The sequence below is a fragment of the Rhinopithecus roxellana genome, chromosome 17 (assembly GCF_007565055.1).
Source record: "Rhinopithecus roxellana isolate Shanxi Qingling chromosome 17, ASM756505v1, whole genome shotgun sequence".
NCBI lineage: Eukaryota > Metazoa > Chordata > Mammalia > Primates > Cercopithecidae > Rhinopithecus > Rhinopithecus roxellana.
The window spans coordinates 103,997,743-104,019,247 of NC_044565.1; the positions used below are offsets into that span (position 1 = coordinate 103,997,743).

The following is a 21,505-nucleotide window of genomic DNA, read 5'->3' on the forward strand; positions in this document are numbered from 1 at the left end:
AATTCAGATGTTAACCTAGAGCATCCTCTGTGCTTCTGATTATATCCTGAAGTCAGATATTTCTGTGTCTCAGTCAAATTTGGCTCTCCCTGCTAATTGAGCTAAAGAAATCTAAATTAGTGTCTATTCGTTTTTGGTGTTTTACTACTTTCAGATACGTATATCTTCTATTTTTATTTTATTTTAATTATTCTATTTTTATTTGCCTAGTTTTTTTTTTTTTTTTTAAACTACTTTGCCAGTGCAGTCTCCATGATGAGGTCTTTCAGTTTCATCTATCCTAATAAAAAGGGCTGTTGACTCTTGCAGAGTCAGGACAATAATAAAAAAAGATAAAGGAAATTTTATGTTTATAAAATTGCAGAAAACAGCAGAAACATTCATAGGGGAAATGCTGGAGTAAAACCCTGACTTTGGCTGGGCGCGGTGGCTCAAGCCTGTAATCCCAGCACTTTGGGAGGCCGAGACGGGCGGATCACGAGGTCAGGAGATCGAGACCATCCTGGCTAACACGGTGAAACCCCGTCTCTACTAAAAAATACAAAAAAAAAACTAGCCGGGCGAGATGGCGGGCGCCTGTAGTCCCAGCTACTCGGGAGGCTGAGGCAGGAGAATGGCGTGAACCCGGGAGGCGGAGGTTGCAGTGAGCTGAGATCCGGCCACTGCACTCCAGCCTGGGCGACAGAGCGAGACTCCGTCTCAAAAAAAAAAAAAAAAAAAAAAACCCTGACTTTGAAACTTTTTCTCAATTGTGTTTTCTCCAACTGATGGAAGATAGCTAATTAATTCAGAATCATGACAAGTGCTAGGATTAACCACACTAGCCTGCCAAAAAGTCTATGTGTATTTGATTTGATTAAATGTGCATAATCTTCAGTAATATCATGTAATTGACCTCAGCAGGTATGAGCTCATCTGGCAAATGAGCTTTTTTTTTTTTCAAACTTGTGATAAAATTATAAAAAACATTTTTAAACATCATCATAAATCTTCACCCTTTCATTCAAAGGCAGGCATCTTTTTGGCGTGTCACTGCAAAAGACTCTAAAGAGAATATCACTTTCATGTTGTAATTCTGGAGCAAATCCATGAGACTGAGTTCCTTAGAAAGATAATCTCTTTAAGATTCAGTGGATCTTAATTCTGAACTGACTTTTCCAGCATTGGACAAAACACAGGAGATATTAATACTATGTTTGTGTTACTTAGACAATGTAAAAATGCTTTATGGGTATGGAAAAAATACATTTTGTTTTTATACATTTGCCAAGGGAATTCCAAAACAATAACAGATTTGGAAAATTATAAAGAAGTTGGTAAGCTAACCTGCTTTTGTATTATCAAAATGAAAATACTTGCATTGAATGGAAAAAAAATTTGCAGTTGAACAAAATTTTTGTGTTTCATTTACATTACATTACAGTCTCTAAGCCACATATTTTACATGTAGTCCAAATGAATATTATTTCAAACATTTTCTTTTGTAAGTATTTTGTCTTAAAATGTATTTCTTTTATTGAAATCATGCCTGATTCATGGAGATGACAGCAGTCCGTCACATTGAGGAAAAAGAAATGCTTTAAAATAGGTTAAAAGAGTTTTTTATTAGTCTTCATGTTATGGTCAAGGAAATGAAATTAATAAAGTCTGGGCCATCAGATTTTAAAGCATAAAAATTTGTATGATGCAGTTTCAGATTCACTTGTTTTATACCTGATCCATTTTGGTTTCATTGCATGCATTAAAAAATAACTGAAGCTGTTTAACTGGATTGTGTTAGTGCAAGTGATCAAAGCAGCTTTAATTTCTGCTTTTCATTAAGGATTTTTTTGTGCTGGTTTGTGTTATAATCTGTATATGTACATATGCATTTCATTTAAGTGTATCATGAACTTCATATATGCTGTCCTCCCAGAACTCTTGCTAAATTAATCTTGAGTTCTTCATAAAGGTCACAATTTCTCTAAGATGAACTTGTAACAATGTTTTTGGAACTCACTGGTAACACTTTAATATGATACATAAATGGGAAATAGGCTTTTTTAAATGTTGATGATTCTGTTATACACGCTCCCCTTCAATTTTAGCATGTTCATTTGTACTGGATACTTTTATTATTTATAGGAATGCTTGCCTTCTAGAGTAAAACTCCTTATGCGCTGAAAGGAAATTAAGGAGGTTTGGCTCTTTTACTCCATTATTGCAATTAAGAATTTAGCATCATCAGTGCCAAAGGACAAAAAGTGGTTCATTTGCCCTAGGGGAACAGGACAGTGATAAGATGATTTTTCGTCAAGGATCATTGGGTCGTAATTAAGTTACATTCATGGCTATTGCTTTTTGAAGGATGATTGGTAAATGACAGGCTTCATGTGCTTAGTACGGACAGTGTGCAGTAGGGTTTTTTCTCCCTCTGTCAGAAAATCCTGTTGAGCCTGATAATGTAAATGTGGCATTTTATTCTGAACAAAAGAGCAGGGAAATGAGCTATCTTGTCTAATCATTCAGTTGTTTAACACCGACTTCCAGTTTAGACTCAATTGGCTGGAAAGCACTTGACATGTGAAGTTAGTGCTGTTCGGAACGCATGTTTGAGTAAATTTTAAAGTAAGTGACAGCTAAATTGTACCTAGGGAAATTACAAAGCCTTCAACACAGTTAATTTTTTGGGGAGGATTAGTTGTAATTGCAACACCAGTCTCCTTGAAGATTCCTCATTTATAGATGATGAACAGAAAAAAAAACATTTAGCTCTTTCAAGTGCTGGTTCTCTTAACAGAATAATTTTTGTGAAGATGATGGCTTCTCTTGAATTGGTTTCTTCCCATATTGAACATCTGCTTAGGGTTTGTAAGAGAGTTTGTTTTAAAGGAGTTCAGTTTGGTTTTTGTTTGTTTTTTCTTTTTTAAACTTTTTTCTCCCCCCACAGCCCCTCTTTTCTGTAGTGATTTCAGATTTGAGAGCATTTCAGTAAGGAAGGCCCTTTACATAAATTGCCACTTCACTAACAATGTATAAGGTTAAAGTACTTTATTCCAATAAAAAAGAAATCAGTATTTGTCATCTTTCTTCTGTTGTTTAAGTATACTCTCTGGGATTAGAAAGTTACTTAGTGTAAGTTACGAGACTAAGTTTAAAGCTACTGATAGATGAATAGATAGTTGTCACTCGTGGTTGTGTTAACAATTCCAGATTGTATGAAACACATTTATGATTTTACAGGTGTATGTATTGAGGAATGTATATGAGTTAGGAGTACGTGTTTCTTGGTATCTCAAAGTAGATAGTTTTATGATTGGTGGATGTCCCATAGAAATGTCTGTCCAGCAAACTTACGTGGTGGTTGTTTTTCTGTCAGTGACGTTATAGCATACTTCAGTTTCAGAACGAGGACTCAAACAAGTGGTGCTATCAGATTTGCCATCTGAGCTTCAAGCTTATTTTTCTGGATGTTTGTCCATGTAATAATAAGAAATTGTAGCTTATAGTAGTTCTGTGTAGTCATGTTCCCTTAAGAACTGAATTCTAGATTCTAGAATGAATTTTGATACAGGCCAAGTGAGTCCATTCAGGCTAATGAATTTAACCTATTTTAAGTTTCCAAATTTCTTGCTGGACCCAGCCTATCTCATATATATGTCCTTAAAATTTAGAATTACAGAATCTTTTCCTCAATTTTACCTTTATTTCATAGACTCACAGAATTTTTGTAAAGCTTATATTTTTAATTTGCACCAAACAAAATACTGCTTTTTAAAATGCTTTTTATTAGTGTATGTAGTTTTATGCATGAAAATTATGTAATCTACTGAAATTTTGGGGGGGTTGTCTTGATTTTTTTAAAAAAGGATAATAGTATGCTATAGAGTTGATTTTTCTTTTAGTGTCATTTGTGAAAGCATTGACTAAATTTTTTTTTTTTTTTTTTTTTTGAGACGGTGTCTCGCTCTGTCGCCCGGGCTGGAGTGCAGTGGCCAGATCTCAGCTCACTGCAAGCTCCGCCTCCCGGGTTTTACGCCATTCTCCTGCCTCAGCCTCCCGAGTAGCTGGGACCACAGGCGCCCGCCACCTCGCCCGGCTAGTTTTTTGTGTTTTTTTTTAGTAGAGACGGGGTTTCACCATGTTAGCCAGGATGTCTCCATCTCCTGACCTCGTGATCCGCCCGTCTCGGCCTCCCAAAGTGCTGGGATTACAGGCTTGAGCCACCGCGCCCGGCCACATTGACTAAATTTTTATTAGGAGTGAGCCTTTAAATATTTGTATGTAAAACTTTTAGGAATTATGCATATATGCTGATACAAGCATGGGCTCAAAGTTTCGAATGTAAAATTAATGTGTCAACATTAATTTCTTCAAAGGATTATTGTTCTTTCTTAGTAGGATTTTTAAATCATTTCTAGCGCTCAGTGAAATTCACAGATCACTTTGGATGACAGAAGCTAGAAGTAGACTGATTGGTAATGTGTTGTCCCACATTTTGGCTGTAAAGCAGTTTTTACATTTCTCCTTTTGATATTGTGCTTCCCTTACTGATTTCATCCTGCCTAATAAAAGTGGTATTTTCACCTGATGATTTTCTCTGCTTGTGCAAAACACTTTAGATGAACCTAATAAGCACAGAGTCATAGAACCTGTTAGAACTAAGAGGGAACCCAAATGTCCTTGAGTTCAGCTGTTGTGATAACCTGCTTTTCATCACCACTTCTAGAAATGTATCACATTACTACAGCTGAGTAGCCTAAGTACTCATCAGTTGGAATGGAAATCCCAAAGTCCTATGACTACACAGCTATCTTCATAGCAATGCAAATTTTAGGTGCTTTTAAACATATTTTTCATTTCCATCATCACCTAAGTTTTCAAGCTTTAATATGAAAGATTAATAGTGACATAAATTATGTGGGGAATGTAAATTTTTATCTTTTAAAATGACATGATCCAACCACAAGTCAGAATTAGATAACAGGGACTGAAGAACTGACTAGTCATTAACTTAATTTTTATCTCCAGTACACTTTGTATGAGGTATTTCATTATAAATTTCTAATTCATTTTGTTGGCATCCTAAGAGCAGTAACGTTGGTACTTAAAATTACAAGTATATGAATTATTTCCATTTTGCTATCCTTGTCTTTTCTGTTGTTGTTCTGAACATGTATAATCTTCAGAAGCATATATTTGGAGACCAAAGACTATTAACATGTCGCTTTGATTGACAGAACAATTATTCATTCATTTATTGATAGCTTTGACCTAATGTAGGGGGAAATACAATTGAGACAATATTATTCTAGTTTGGGAATTGATCTGGAAAAGCAAATCATGCTGCTTAAAAAAAAATTGTATGTGTTAGTTTTGCTCTTAAAAAATGTTTTAGTAGTTTTCCGTTAAGCAGAATTATAGAAGGGCAATAACTGAACCTGTGTCTGAAGTAAGGGAAAATACTGATTATATAAAGCTTTATATCATATGTGGTAGCTACTGTACCATTTCTCTTGTATGACAGTAATCTAGCCTGCAACATCTACGTGCGGTTTTGAAATTAACCTGTAATTTAGTCTTCACCCCAAATGACAAAAATTCAAATGACTCTGTGGGGTGCCAGAAGATGCACTGTAAACAGGGCTTAGTAAGGGGATAAGGTAAGAGTTCCATCAGGATAGGCTCGTTTTCACTGTGTCAGTATTATTGCAACAAAATTAACATTTCTTCGTTGTCTTTTACTTTTTTAGTATGGCTTAAAATCAAATCTAGGTAAAATAGTAATTGAATTTAGGGCAGTGTAATATTTGTATAAGGGACAAAAACGTGAAGGCTTTAACGGAAAGTATAAAAGGACTTTCTGATTTTGAAAACTGTTTTGTGTATGAGAAATTTATATTCTCTACAAAGATTTTCACTAATTGTCACTAGTTGTACTTGGAGCCATGTCTCTAACCATGCCTCTTTTTAAAATACCTTTCATACTCTCTTTTCATGAATCTTTAATTTCTTATTCTAAATGGCACCACTTTATTAGATTATTCAGATACCAGTACTTTTTAATAAAGCATAATGTGTAATTAGATGTACTGAACTGACAATGGGAAGTCCAACGACTTGCTTGCTCTGTTTACCTGTTAGCCTTAATCAAATCAGCTAGATGCCCCAATTTCTTTATTTCTTTGAAAGTAAAAGGGGGTGGCAAGTAGAATTGAATCATATAATTTCTATAATTTTTCCAAAGGATTTTTTTTCTTTTTTTTTGGAAACAGTTTCACTCTTGTTGCCCATGCTGGAGTGCAGTGGCACGATCTCAGCTAACTGCAACCTCCACCTCCCGGGTTCAAGGGATTCTCCTGCCTCAGCCTCCGGAGTAGCTGGGATTACAGGCATGCGCCATCACGCCCGGCTAATTTTGTATTTTTTAGTAGATACGGGGTTTCTTCATGTTGGTCAGTCTGGTCTCACACCCCGACCTCAGGTGATCCACCCTCCTTGGCCTCCCAAAGTGCTGGGATTACAGGCGCGAGCCACCACACCCGGTCTTGCAAGATCTTAAATATTTCTCATACTGACATTGACCTTTTTTGTTTGTTTGTTTGTTTGTTTGTTTGAGAGGGAGTCTCGCTCTGTTGCCCAGGCTGGAGTGCAGTGGCCGGATCTCGGCTCACTGCAAGCTCCGCCTCCCAGGTTCACGCCATTCTCCTGCCTCAGCCTCCCGAGTAGCGGGGACCACAGGCGTCCGCCACCTCGCCCGGCTAGTTTTTTGTATTTTTTAGTAGAGACGGGGTTTCACCGTGTTAGCCAGGATGGTCTCGATCTCCTGACCTCGTGATCCGCCCGTCTCGGTCTCCCAAAGTGCTGGGATTACAGGCTTGAGCCACCGCGCCCGGCCGACGTTGTCCTTTTAAAGGGGGGAAGAATACTTTTTAAGGACCCACAAGAATATAGTACCACACTGTTTAAGGAACTGATTTCGCTGGGCGCGGTGGCTCACGCCTGTAATCCCAGCACTACGGGAGGCCGAGGCGGGCGGATCACGAGGTCAGGAGATCGAGACCATCCTGGCTAACACGGTGAAACCCCGTTTCTACTAAAAATACAAAAAACTAGCCGGGCGAGGTGGCGGGCACCTGTAGTCCCAGCTACTCGGAGGCTGAGGCAGGAGAATGGCGTGAACCTTGGAGGCGGAGCTTGCAGTGAGCCGAGATGGCGCCACTGCACTCCGGCTTGGGCAACAGAGCGAGACTCGGTCACACACACACACACACACACACAAAAGAAACTGGTTTAATGACAGTATCTTTTCATTTTAATTTCTCACCACATAAAAGAGGGCTTGAATTTATAATTGGAAATAATTTTTAAAAGCTTACCCTTTAATGAAAAAAGTATTTAGAATTCTCCTAGAATTCACTGACCAACATGAATATATCCTCGTTTTCTCAATAGTAAGTTCCTATATATATGAAACTTGAGGTTATTTCCTACTTGGCTAGTAAGGTGGCAGTACAAAACATATTATGATAAAGATGAAAACTGCTTGAAAATTCCTTATTAGCTATTATTGGTGGACATTTAATAACGTTTACCAAATCTGAAATTGTTGAGGTATAATTGTTAAAGGCACGTAAATGATTGGAAAAAAAGTGTTTGACATTAGTCCTTGCTTTCAGAAATAATACATTCTTTTTTTTATTTTTTGAGATGGCGTCTTGCTCTGTCATTCACCCTGGAGTGCAATGGCATGATCTCGGCTCACCGCAACCTCCGCCTCCCGGTTTAAACGATTCACCTTACCTCAGCTGCCCGAGTAACTGGGACTACAGGCACTCACCACCATGCGTGGCTAATTTTTGTATTTTTAGTAGAGACGGATTTCACTCTATTGGCCAGGCTGGTCTCGAACTCCTGACTCACCTCAGGTGATCCACCAGCCTCAGCCTCCCAAACTGCTGGGATTACAGCCGAGAGCCACCGTGCCTGACTAGAAATAGTACATTCTTACAGCAACTTACTACATAAAGTCAGAATTTATAATAAAATCAGAGAATGCCTTAATCTATTTGGACTTTTTAAAAAAGTACCCTTTAACACATGAAATAAAAGATGAAGCAGAGTAAATAGTGGACTGCTGATGATGTATGTATTCTGAACATTTACTTAGAGAAATCGTTTCTTTTTTTCCCCCCATTTTAGCTTTGTGGTTCTCTACCTTAAGTAAAGCTCAGTTGTTTACATATTGACTGGTCATTAAACACCTCTCTAAAGTATTACTGAGAGACTAAGCTGAATTAGATTTATTTTATTCGTTAATTTTTTTTGCTTCTAAGGGATGACCTATCTACTGCTCTTGATGTCGCCATTGACTGCTGTGAAAAGTATAAAATATTACCAAGGATGCATGATATCTTGTGTAAACTGATAGAGAAAGGCGAGACTGATCTAATTCAGAAAGGTTAGTCACTTTCTAATATCTTACTGTAGTTGGATTTTTTTCCCTTCTTGCTTATTTAATCTTAGTGTGTTGTTAAGAGAAACTTCAGCAGAAGGCCAGCACGTTCAGATAAACTTTCTTTATACTTGTGAAATCTAAAAGAAAAATATCGGGTAGGTTTCCAATACTATACATGTTCTTGATTTCAGTAACTGTTCATTTTGAAAAAGTGTCTGTTATTTTTGTGTTCTACTTCTTGGTGATCTGCCTTTATGAAGATTTTTTTTACCCTTATCCTCACTAGTTCTCTTTGCAGCTACTCTGTTAGGTATTTAATTAGTCGATATAGCTATAATCTTTAAGTTATTCTTAATATTTGTTTTTTAAAATGAATTTTTCTTGTATTTGTCTAGAACTTCATATGATACTGTTTTTCTGGTTTTTTTTTTTCTCCTAATATGTATATTTTTTCTCTCCTCCCTAGCAATGGACTTTGTGAGCCAAGAACAAGGTGAAATGATGATGCTCTATGATCTCTTCTTTGCCTTCCTACAAACAGGAAATTACAAAGAGGCCAAGAAGATCATTGAGGTGTGATTTTAACTACAGTATTCTAATTGCAGAGCTATTTAGACTCTTAATTAGAATACATTTAAAAATTTTAACCTTTAATTACACTTGTTCTGATTCATGTTAATAGAATTCAATCCCAATAATGTGGGGGGAGGGGGATCTCGGCCAGCTTCTTTATTGTATATAATTACAGTTCAGAAAAGGCAGTCTGGTTGTATATTAAATTTGTTTCCTCACTTTGTTAAATTCACTATTATATATCAAAATGATATTTGCATATTAAATCTTGGATTGTGGAACAATTAAATTAAACTGGCATTCCGGGGTGTAAAGTTGCTAATCCTCTTTGCCAAAGAATTCTTTGTTCTTAAAAGCAGTGGAATTTAATTTGCTGCAGACCATGCTCAGATTTATTTGTAATGCTTGTCTACAAGTTAATCAGCCAAACAAGTGCTGTCTGCAACTGTTTGGCATTTAATTTAAATTTTCTTCTTCTTCTTCTTTTTTTTTTTCCACCATGGTAAGCAGCTTATGGGAAATGGTAGGTGACAAACCTGGCCTATTTAGGATTAGTATATTTTATCTAGGCTTTACTAAATATTGCTTGGTGGAATTGATAAGTCAAGGGCTAACTATAAAAGTCTGTCCAAATTGTGATTAATTTCACTATTAAACAATTCCGCATCCACTAAGAAAACAAAACATTTCACAGAAGATGGACCTATTGCCTTAAGAAAAATTATTTCATGTGATTAAAACTGTTAACTTATAAATACATCAATAATCATGGGTTTTCTCAGATTATGCTTTGCTTTTAGTCAGTGTTGTTTTCCAAAAATACACAGGGGACAGGATGCAACAGTGGTGTTTGACCTCCTTATTTGTATATTGATGACCACTTATCATGAAACTGAAAATGTGGGCACAGAACCCAGAAAACTATATTTTTTTCCTCCTGATGTTTTTTGAAGAGAACGGTGTAGTATAGAAAAGGAGGACTGTGAAATCAATTCAGAACTTTCTTCTCTTTTCATTTTATGACTCAGTCTGCCCACTTGTCAGCGGACAGTGGGGCGTGCTATCGTGCTATCTTGGACAGGCGCTTCTGTAGTTTAAGTGGTTCATTTACATTTTCTAGAAAATGGTATAATTTCTTCCACATTCACTTCTGAAAGTACAGTGAATCCAAACCTGAGAAGAGCTGTCTGGCTATTGAGTTCTGCTGCCCTATATGTACAGTGTCAGTATTAGCAGGTCACTGATCAGAGCAGAAATGAAGCTCAGCTTTGAGAGGTTGTACAGGAGGAAAGTCTTTGTGTAGTAAGATGTGATAGAGCCAGAGGCAGAAGAGTGATTTCTTGTTTTGCCATCTACCTGCTTATGTGATAATGGACAAGTTACTAAACCTTTCTAAGCTTCCTCATGTATAAAAGAGAACATAATATCTGTCTTTAAGATTTAATCACATAATGCAGGTAAAGCAGCTTGCATGTTTCCTGGATTATGGTAAGTGATCAATAATAATAATTCCCTTTGCCCCTTAAAGGGGCAAGGGTTGTCTTCTTTACCTCACGTAATTCAAAATATGATGTTCAGCATAAGGTACATGTTTGTCACATGAATAGGTAAGAGAAGACTGCCTCTTAATTACTTAGAGCTTTGCCAGAGTACAACCACATTTAGGAATGGCTGTCTGCTGGTGACAGAATTTTCATAGCAGGTGTGTACAAAATTTTTTAAAGGGTAAAGAATAGCTTTACAGAAAGAATACTACAAGTCATGAGCAACATTTTTATCATTCCCCAAAAAAGCAATAGTGTCTTATCATTGGGTAGATTCACTATGGTTGAATTTCCAGACTTGCTTTGTATTTGAAGCATTGTGGAAATAATTAGATAAACCAGTCATAGGCAAGGTTCAGTGTGTAGTAAATATGACCTTTTTTTGTTTGTTTTTTTTTAAATGAGTTGGCATATGTGTTATATGTAATACATTTGACAGTCTCCAGTCTTTTTTGAGACAGGGTCTTGCTTTGTTACCCAGGCTGTGTAGTACAGTGGTGGCTTAGCTTACTGCAGCCTTGACCTCCTGGGCACAAGCAATCCTCAGAAAGACCTAGTCTGAAAAAAGTCCTTTCTATAACACTTCATCTTACAGCAATTACTACATTCCATAGATTCTCTTATTAAAGGTCTATCTCTTCAACTAGAATGAAGGGAAGAGAGAAAGACTGAGAAGGAAAGGAAAGAGGGAAGGGGAAACTGGTCCAACTCGGAAGCCATGCAAATGCTATCAGTCACCTTCACTAAAGAGCTTCATTCTGGAGGTTTCAGATGAAGAAATCTGCCAATGCCACCTTTAAGGGTTCATGATAGGAGATACTGTGTCACATCTAAGAGCTCCGTTTATCTTGTACCTATGTTAATTCACCCTATTTTCTGTTAACTCGGGTCTCTATCCGTCATTTACATAGCATTTGAGATGACTGAGTAAAGTGTCTTAAAAATCCACCACCATTACCCTAATTTTGAGTGTAGCAGTGTTTGGGGTGAGAATTAAAAGATGAATTGTGCGTTTCCACTTACAGTAGAGACAAAAGCATTCCAAGCAGAAGGAACTGCCTGTGCAAGGGCCCTGAGGCAGCAAAGAGGTTCCTCTCTCTATCCTTCTTCTGCCTCTTAGAACTCTTATTAGATAACACTAATAAAATGACATCTGGAATGTCTGGTACATTATCAGACATGTAATAAATGTTAGTTTGATTCCCTTCCTTCTCTATGCCATTCTTTCCTGTGTAGAAGTCAATCTTTTTATCTCTTCTGCAGATATATCCTCTGTAGGCTGTCTCAAGAACTCTTGGGAATCAAACCCAAGGGAAGAGATTAGAGTAAGAAATGCTAAGTTTAAAGCAGAATTTTTTTCTCATCTTTGTGCTGGTTCTGAGAACCTAGCAGTGCCTGGCACATGACAGGCATTCAGTAAGTGATTGCAGAACTGCTCAAAGGGGTAAGGGTTAAATTCAATAATATATTTCTTGATAGAAAACTTTTAATATGGTTACATTTCATACGTTATTTAACTTTTTTGCTTGTGTATATAATCTCGGCCTGGTCTTGAAAAAAAAGAATGAGTAACCCGAAAAGTGATACTTGATATGGTCTGCAACACTTTCTTCCTGGGAGGTAAATGAAGTACCTGAAAAGATCATAGACTAAAAGAATGAAGTCATTTTTCTGTTTGTTTGTTTACAGAGAAATACCTTATTTTACCGTAATTTCTAGCAATAGGAGTATTGGACTAGCACTCAGGAACCCTGAGTTTTAGTTCCGGCTCTGCTGTAGGAACCATAAAGGAGATCCCATCCATACAGTCATAACAACATTGCTGTCTTTATCAGGGGCTTTCAAAATGGTAATGACATTTGACCCACTTTTGAGAAATGATCCTAAATGAGCCTAAATGATCTGAAAACCAAAGTAGGTAAAGATGTAAATTATGATTATTACCTGTAACAGTGAAAGTTTTTCTCAAAGGAGAAAGGGCGCAAATGAACTTCAGTTTGTTTATGAAATGGAATGATGTGGCCATTAAAAATAATGCTTACAAGATTTTGGATTTTCGAATTTGGGATGTGCAACTAGTAAATAATACAGATAATCCAAAAGTCAGAAAAATCTGAAATCTGAAACGCTTCTGGTCACAAGCATTTTGGTTAAGGGATACTCAACGTATAGTAGTTATGGAATTTGAAACCAGGCCCTGAGTTTCTGTTTTCTGTTGGTTCCCCTGTACCTTCCTACCTCCGTGATCTCATGACCCCTCAATATCTGAACTGTCAAAAACAACTTCCCTTTCTCCAGAATTCCTCTTTCTTGACTTTTCCCTCTCTCCTTATTTGCTGTTTTGCTTTTCCATCACACTGCAGCCAGAGTAAATTTTGATCTCTCCTCAGTGGGGGGGAAAAACTCTTTTGATGACTTTTAAGACCAAAAGTTTGGATTCCAGTGATCTCCCAGTCTTTGTTACTAATTCAGGACTTTTTTTCCCATTTGCCTTCCTTAATAAGCCAGGGTGAATCCTATACACAGACAATGGATTTTAGAGCTAGGGTTTTTTTTTCATTTGTTTTTGTTTTTTTGTCTTGTCCTCCAAAATTTCAAGATATGTCAGTTCTCATGTAAATGTATACCCCCTTCTTTCGTGAGTTTGTTTAGTATCTCCTATAACACCTGGTCAGGTGGATAATTTTTAGTTCATATTTTCCCCCTTATTATACATGGTCTTCAAGTCTATCTTGGAAAATTTTAGAGAAAAGGACAAATGCTAAAAGATTTAATAAGAACCATGAGACCTTTCTTGCTCCCTTGTTCTGTGCTAGCTATGGGAATAAACATAGTTGATCCTTGAACAACATAGGTTTGGATTGTGTAGGTCCACTTACATGTAGGCTTTTTTTCAGTAACTATATTGGAAAAGTTTTTGGAGATTTGAAAAAACTCGCAGATGAACTGCATAGCCTAGAAATACTGCAAATATTAAGAAAAAGGTATGTCATGAATGCTTAAAATATAGGCAGATTCTAGTCTATCTTATCATTTGCTACCACAAAACATATACAAATCTATTATTAGACGTTAACATTTATCAAAACTTACACATAGACTATACATGCTGCCATTCACAGCTGAGAGAAATGTAAACAAAAGTAACAAAATACTAGTCATAAGTACATTAAATTCACTGTAGTACATATTGTATTACTGTAATTATTTTGAATAACACCATGACATCCATACACAGTATCACTAGTGATGCTGGAAGTGCTTCTAAGAAGTAAAGTTGTGACATTTCAAGAAAAGGTTGAATTGCTTGATACGTACTGTAGATTGAGGTTTGCACCTCTGGTTGCCTGCCATTTCAGATAGAAATTCATCTTGTAAAAAGGTGTCACAAATTTACAGTTTCAAAAAATACAATACTGTAAATGTATTTTCTCTTTCTTACGATTTTTTTAACATTTTCTTGCTGTAGCTTATTTTATTGTAAGGATATAGTATATAATACATGTAACGTACAAAATATGCCTCAATCAATTATTTATTATTGGTAAGACTTCAGTCACCTGTAGACTATTAGTAGTTCAGTCTTTGGGAAGTCAAAAGTTTTATGTGGATTTTTGACTGCACAGATGGTCAAACTCTAACCCCATGTTGTTCACGGGTCAGTTGTACTTGAACAGTACTTAGGTTAGGGTGGGGATGTTGTTTTCTTTTTTTTTAAGAGACGGGGATCACACTATGTTACCCAGACTGGAGTGCATTGGCTCTTCACAGGTGCAGTCGTAACACACTGCAGCCTTGAACTTCTGGCCTCAAGCAGTTCTCCTGTTTCAGCCTCCCGAGTAGCTGGGACTACAGGTGCATGCCACCTTCTCCAGCATGTTCTTGTCTTTGTCCCTTCTTTAAAGCCCTTGAGGACATGGTTTTTCCTCCTACTGTGTTGACTAGGGGACATGAGGCTAGGGTGGGCGGTTTTTGTTGTTGCTTTCATTTGACATCTCCAGCAGTAGTGGCAAGAAAAATCAGAACAGGTGACAATTTCTATCTGAGTTAAATTCAGTATAACCTTCCTTGAGACAGAGTTTGAAATGCAGTAGAAAAACTTTCATTTCTTTTTACTTAACAGGTAATAATTATTGGATATCTATTTTTACTAGTATACATAGAAGTTTATGATAAGCTTTTATGGTAAATTTACATCAGAGTGTTGTAATGAAATTAAAGTAATGACAATTATTTTTGGCTTTGGATTACTTTTTTCCCCTGTACAAGTAAACTTAGTAGTGAATTGCAACTGCAGAAAGTTGTGGTTTGAAGCACAGTAGCTCAGGTGGAAACAAACATGCAATTGTTTCTATAAAAATAATTATTTTATCCTCACTATTCATTAGATAGATTGTATGTAGCAACACAGAAGAACTAAAGATGAGTTTAATTAACATTAACTGTTTTTTGATGTTATATTTAACATCCCAATTAGAATTCTATTCTTCTCCATGTTTTTATTACATTTTCTATTTCTGCTTTCAACTTGCAGTGTTTAAAATTCAGTAAGATGTTAAGAGATAAGCCAGAAATCTTGACTATTACAGCAGCCTAGGAGATTTAGTTAATCTGACCTAGATGTTCTTTTGATGATTGAGATTTATATTTGAAGTTCTCAATTTCAAAATGAAACATGGGAAAATCTGCCATATAAATCGACTGTCTTTCCAAAGACAGGCAGATTAATCAGCCACAAACAGAAAGAGTATGTCATAAAAGTTGTGCTGTTTAGATTGTTGGCATTTGGATCAGCAATAATATTGAAAGTTGTAAGTGAGTGTAGCCCTTGCATTTTGCCATGTTCTGAAGAGGATTATTTCATAATTTTTCAAGGGCTTTTAGTATATATTGACATTGCTTTCATTTTCAGTATTACGCATGTGAAACAAAACAAATAACGTAAGAAAAATCATTGAGAAGAAATTGTGCCTGAATGTAGATATTAATAGTATTTGAGACTATATTTTAATGACTAATTTATTCATCAGTGATTTCTTGTATCCCAAAAAGTGGATACAAGAAATGAGAACAAGTTATCCAACTTCTAGTCTACCAGTTTTTCTTTCATCCCACCAAAGCTGCAAGATGTTAGTTTCCACTTCAGTACTTAATTTAACATTGCACAGTGTTATTTTTTTAAATTAAAAATAATGAGGACTTATAAATAAGAGATTAGATTCAAGGGATACCTGGTTTGATCAACAGAAGTGAGTGGAGAAAGCAGTAAAGGTACCTCCTCTAGACCGGAGCAGCCAGGGCTAATGAGTATGTAGTTTTCTTAGCTGTGATTGAAATGTAGTATTTAATGGTGAAGCCCTCTTACAGATGATGAAAATACTATAGAGTGACAAATCTTTGGAATTATGTTGAAATGCTTTGTATTTTATTCCAGTGTCCAAAATTGTAAAATAAGTGCTTTAAAGCCAGACTTATTGACCAAACAATAGTAATTTCGAATTGAGGATGTAACATATGTCTCAATTGTTTAAATAAACTAAGACTATAAACCAGTGTTAAAGTACTTAGCTTATTTTGTTGTCTAAACATTTAGTTTTAGGTGCTAGGCAAAAGTCATTAGAGTACTTTTATCACTGTGAATTTTGCAAAGCATTTTCTTTTAAAAATGAAAGCCAATGGTTTATTATTGTGACAATTGTTATTTTGTGTAACATTGATAATTTTTGTCTCCTGAGTCTATTGGAATATTTAAAGTAAGTGTGTGTGTGTGTTCAAGAGAGAGAGTGTAAATGAGAAAGAGCACATGCGGTCAGGTGTAGTGGCCCATGCCTGTAATCCCAGCACTTTGGGAGGCTGAGGTGGGCAGATCACTTGAGGCCAGGAGTTCGAGACCAACCTGCCGAACATGGTGCATCCCCGTCTGTACTAAAAATACAAAAATTAGCCAGGCACACACCTGTAATCCTAACTACTTGGGAGGCTGAGGCAGGAGAATTGCTTAAACCCATGAGGCAGAGGTTGCAGTGAGTCGAGATCATGCCACCGCACTCCATCCTGGGCAATAGAGTGAGACTCTGTCTCAAAAAATAAAAAAATTTTTAAAAAAAGAGCACATGCATATGGATGTTGACACACCCATGTTTTATTTGACATTTTCTAGTTTAATTTATCGCATATTTTTGAACTAAAGAAAGTATAACCGTTTTATTAATTAAAGATTCATGGAATGAACATTGACCTGCAATGCAGCATTTGGAAATAATTGGCATCTTCTAGGCACAGGTTAAACATAGGTTGTGTTTTATGCTCTGTTCTAATCTTACTTAAAGGTCTTTGATAACTGTGGGGTTAATTTTAGTTTTGTATTAGTTATAGTATAAATTTAGTATATACATTGTATAATAGTATATATAGTTTAGTATACAAGTTTAGTATATATGTTTGGCAGCAAATTCATAAGAAAAGAAACTGTCTTTGAGGAAAAAAATAATATTCAGCTGAAGCCTTACCTTGGGTGTTATGTGATTATTTTATTTTACAGACTCCAGGGATTAGAGCTCGATCTACAAGGCTTCAGTGGTTTTGTGACAAATGTATTGCGAATAATCAGGTTTGTATTTGATTCTGATGTCTCAATCACCTAAAACTGTGAGTAAAAGGCAAGGGTCCTCTGTGTCCCGTGAACATTTGGGGATTTCGAGAGATGGGGCATTGTGGAAGCAGTGTTTATCTTGATTGTTTGCCAGATAAGCAATGGCTTATTTATTATTCCTGAGGTGCAGTAGAAACCCTAAATTGTTAACCTGGGCCCTGAAGATTTTATCTTTAACTAGTTGGTTGGAGCAGGCCGACCTTGTGTCCTTGGCACTAATACACTAAGCCTTCATTAGTCCATAGTGGCAGGAGGAGTTGCTGCTTAGAGCTCTGGAATTTCTGCTTGCCCTCCTCTGGTGCAGGTACCTGTTTGCATCATGCCAAGTAAAAGTCCCAGGGCAAGAGGAGTGTAAAATTTGGAGGGAGAAGTATTATGTTAGTGTACGATATTCTCATTGAGTTCTCCCACCCAGATATCTTTGAATTAGTTATTCACGTTGTGTTCTTGACTCCAGATTTTTTTTAAATCGTGGTAAAATAAGTATAATGTAAGATTTATCATTTAACCCTGTATAAAAGTATACAGTTCAGTGGCATTAAGTTCATTTACATTGTTGTGCTCAGCGCACTAACTTTTGAAATGAAGTTAAACTGCCCTTTGGTAAAGTTAATTTGAAAGATTATTCCACTGCTGTTTGTTAACTATAAAATATATAGCAAGGTAGATCTATCTCTTAATCTTACTTTTAAGGTTGAAACTCTGGAAAAATTAGTGGAGCTGACACAGAAGCTATTTGAATGTGATAGAGACCAGATGTACTACAATCTGCTAAAACTGTATAGTAAGTGATTTAACTATTCTTCTTGTTTTCATTTATTCTGTTGAAGGCAGTGGCAGGAAAGGAGTATTTGGTTTTGAGGGAGCTCCAGGGATTGTCAGAAGGCAGTTTTCATTCAACAGAGGCTCAAGTAGAGACTAGATTGAGTTTTATCACAGAATGTTATATTGTAGCACTAGGCACTGTATATCTTCATAATTTCTGACATTCTCACTGCAATAATGAGAAAGTATGAGAACCTTCAGAACCACAGAATTTAATAGGACTTTTGAGGTAAGAATGATCTTTCTGTTCTTTCTATTTAAACCTTCAGGTAAATTTATTGGTCACTTTTATAAATAGGTAACCACCAAAACATTGATGTATGTAGATATTTTTTTCTTTTTGCAGGAAGATGCATATCTTGCATATCTATATACAAACCCATTGTTAAACAGTTTTTAAAATGTCATATATTTTTGACTCAGTTATATATTACAAACATTTTTCTATATTTAATCACCTACAAATAACTAATGTACTACATAGATGTACTAAAATTTACTCAGCCCGTCTCCTGTTACTGGGTTTGTGAATAGATTTCCGTTTTCCGTTTCTAAAACAATACTGCGTTATTCATTTTTGTGCCTTAATCTTCATTCACATCCTTAACTCTTTTCTGAGGCTGAAATCTTAGTATTTGACAGTTTAGAAACTTTTGATCTCTCTTTTCAAACAATGCTCTAGTACTTTTATACCGGTGTACACATTTGGAGCTTTACAGTTTCTTTTAGGATATTTCAGTGGAGAGGAATAACACTTAGAACAGCCAGTGACCTTTCCCTATTTGATTCATGGATATTTATCTAGATTTATTGTTCTTCTTTTCTCTTGGCAAATTTCCCTTCACCAAACAAATAAGGGGATTTATTTGTCTTTTCAAACTTGTATTTATTACCATTGAAAGCTTTTTTTTGTTTGTTTGTTTGTTTTGAGACGAAGTCTCACTCTGTCTGTCACCCAGGCTGGAGTGCAGTGGTGAGATCTCAGCTCACTGCAAGCTCTGCCTCCCGGGTTCACGCCATTCTCCTGCCTCAGCCTCCTGCGTAGCTGGGACTACAGGCGCCCACCACCAAGCCCAGCTAATTTTTTTCTGTATTTTTCAGTAGAGAAGGGGTTTCACCGTGTTAGCCAGGATGGTTTCGATCTCCTGATCTCGTGATCCACCCGCCTCGGCCTCCCAAAGTGCTGGGATTACAGGCGTGAGCCACCGCGCCCGGCCAGAAAGCTTTATTTTACATCTTGATGATGTAAATGAAATTAAACTTGCTAAAAAATTTAACATTCCAGTTTTTGGTTATATTGAAATACACACTTCACAGTGTAATTCTTTTTTTTTTTTTTTTTTTTTTTTGAGACGGAGTCTCGCTCTGTCGCCCAGGCTGGAGTGCAGTGGCCAGATCTCAGCTCACTGCAAGCTCCGCCTCCTGGGTTTATGCCATTCTCCTGCCTCAGCCTCCCGAGTAGCTGGGACTACAGGCGCCCGCCACCTCGCCCGGCTAGTTTTTTATATTTTTTAGTAGAGACGGGGTTTCATCGGGTTAGCCAGGATGGTCTCGATCTCCTGACCTTGTGATCCGCCCGTCTCGGCTTCCCAAAGTGCTGGGATTACAGGCTTGAGCCACCGCGCCCGGCCTCACAGTGTAATTCTTAAGACTTTGGCTTGAATGATGATGAAGTTTTTGTACACAATGCTGAGGTTGGTATTGAATATATACAATTAAAAACCTGTATTTTAGGCAGTTGGTCCTCAAATTGCAAATTATAGTCTGTATTTGAGCACTAACATTCCACTCTACCTACTTTTTCTTCCTTTTAAAGAACAATTTCATGAAATTCTAATGTGCCAGGCTCAAAAGAAACACTGACTGTATGTCTAAATGTGTCTTATTATTTCAAGTAGTCCTCATAGAAGACTATATACACTTTGATTCAGGAAAAAAAAAAAAATCTATGAAGCCCTTACTGTGTACTAGACATTGTGGTAGGCGCTGCAGGTGTAAAGGTAGTGCTCTGCTGAAAGGGTCAGCCCCATCACCAAGTCTTAACACTGCAGCGGGTAAGAACAAGTGTAAGTATGTGGTAGTCTAGGGCCAGGTAAGAGGTGGCCAGCCACACAAACTTCTTCCTGTTCAGAAGAACTTTCACTATTAGTTTTGTTTTGTTTTTGAGACAGGGTCACCCAAGCTAGAGTACAGTGGTGTGATCAGAGCTCACTGCAGCCTCAACCTCCTGGGCTCAAGAAATCCTCACACTTCAGCCTCTCAAGTAGCTGAGACTACAGGCATGTGCCACCACACCCTGCTAAAAAAATTTCTTTTTTTCTTTTACTTTTTGTGGAGACAGGGTCCCACTACATTGCCCAGGATGGTCTTGAACTCCTGAGCTCAAGCAGTCTTCCTGCCTCAGCCTTCCAAAGTGCTGGGATTACAGATGTGAGCCACTGTGCCCAGCCTCTTTTTTTTTTTTTTTTTTTTTTAAGAAACAATAAAAATACACAACGTTTAGCTTCATCTTAAAATTTCCATTAGGGATATTTGGTCTTTGAGGTTTAATACTATTTTCTTGTCCTTAATTTCCTCTATCTGTCCTGTTGGACACCTGTCTCCAATTCTTACATTGTATTTGAGCCAGTAGTTAGAGAAGGTTGGCAGAGTGTGGTTAGCTTCTTAGGAGGCTGGAAGCCAGTGGAATCCTATAGAGAAGTATACATACTTTTTAACCACGTTTGTATAGCTACCTTCTGCCATGTTATAAATAGATAATCTGATTATAATAGCCCTAATCGTTTCCTTTCTGAAGAAGCAGCAAGCTATCCCCTTCTGCATTTTGTCTTCAGACTTGTGCCACTATTTAAATATTGTTACATGGACTCAGTTGCTTTGAAATGGAACATATGATATGAATTGGTAGTAAATGTGGACTCACACTTTTTAAAAATCCATATTTTGCATTGTGGATTTCTTTCTTAGGATGCGATTTTAGCCCTTGAAAGAGATTGAATTAGTAGTTTTTTTTGGATATTTGTTGAAAAGCAACTTTCCTTTGTTTATTTTAAAACAGTACTTTTCACATACCTGTACACTCTTAATTTTGTGGTAAATTATACTACAGAAACAGGCACAAAACACGGATATGTAGCTCAGCCAACACCCATGGAACTGCGTTGCATAAGTCTTACATACGTTTAAATACAAGCTTTTATTAGTATGAAAGTGCTTGCATTTTCTGTGGACTCAATATAACATGATCTGTTACAAAATTTTGTCATTTTTCAAACTTTGTTTCTATCCTTTCCAGTATATTTTGAGCTTTCATTGTGACAGTCTTGCAAAATTAGCTTCTAGAACCTATAACAAACATTAATTACATGAATGAAATGACTTCCTCACTTGCTTAAGAAATTTTCTATTATTTCTATATGACATTTTCCTATGTTCTGAACACTTCTTCTTTACAGATAGAAAGTAGAAATTAGT

At 36.7% G+C, this 21,505-nt stretch overlaps 1 protein-coding gene across 1 annotated transcript in view; it reads left to right on the forward strand.

Moving 5' to 3' along the window:
* Positions 1 to 21,505, forward strand: part of LRPPRC (leucine rich pentatricopeptide repeat containing) — a 124,377-nt gene that overhangs the window by 64,792 nt on the left and 38,080 nt on the right. Inside the window, exons 24-27 of the mRNA XM_030920927.1 lie at positions 8,316 to 8,440; positions 8,904 to 9,010; positions 17,096 to 17,164; positions 17,900 to 17,990. Coding sequence (XP_030776787.1) covers positions 8,316 to 8,440; positions 8,904 to 9,010; positions 17,096 to 17,164; positions 17,900 to 17,990 — 392 coding nt within the window. The remainder of the gene's footprint in view (positions 1 to 8,315; positions 8,441 to 8,903; positions 9,011 to 17,095; positions 17,165 to 17,899; positions 17,991 to 21,505) is intronic.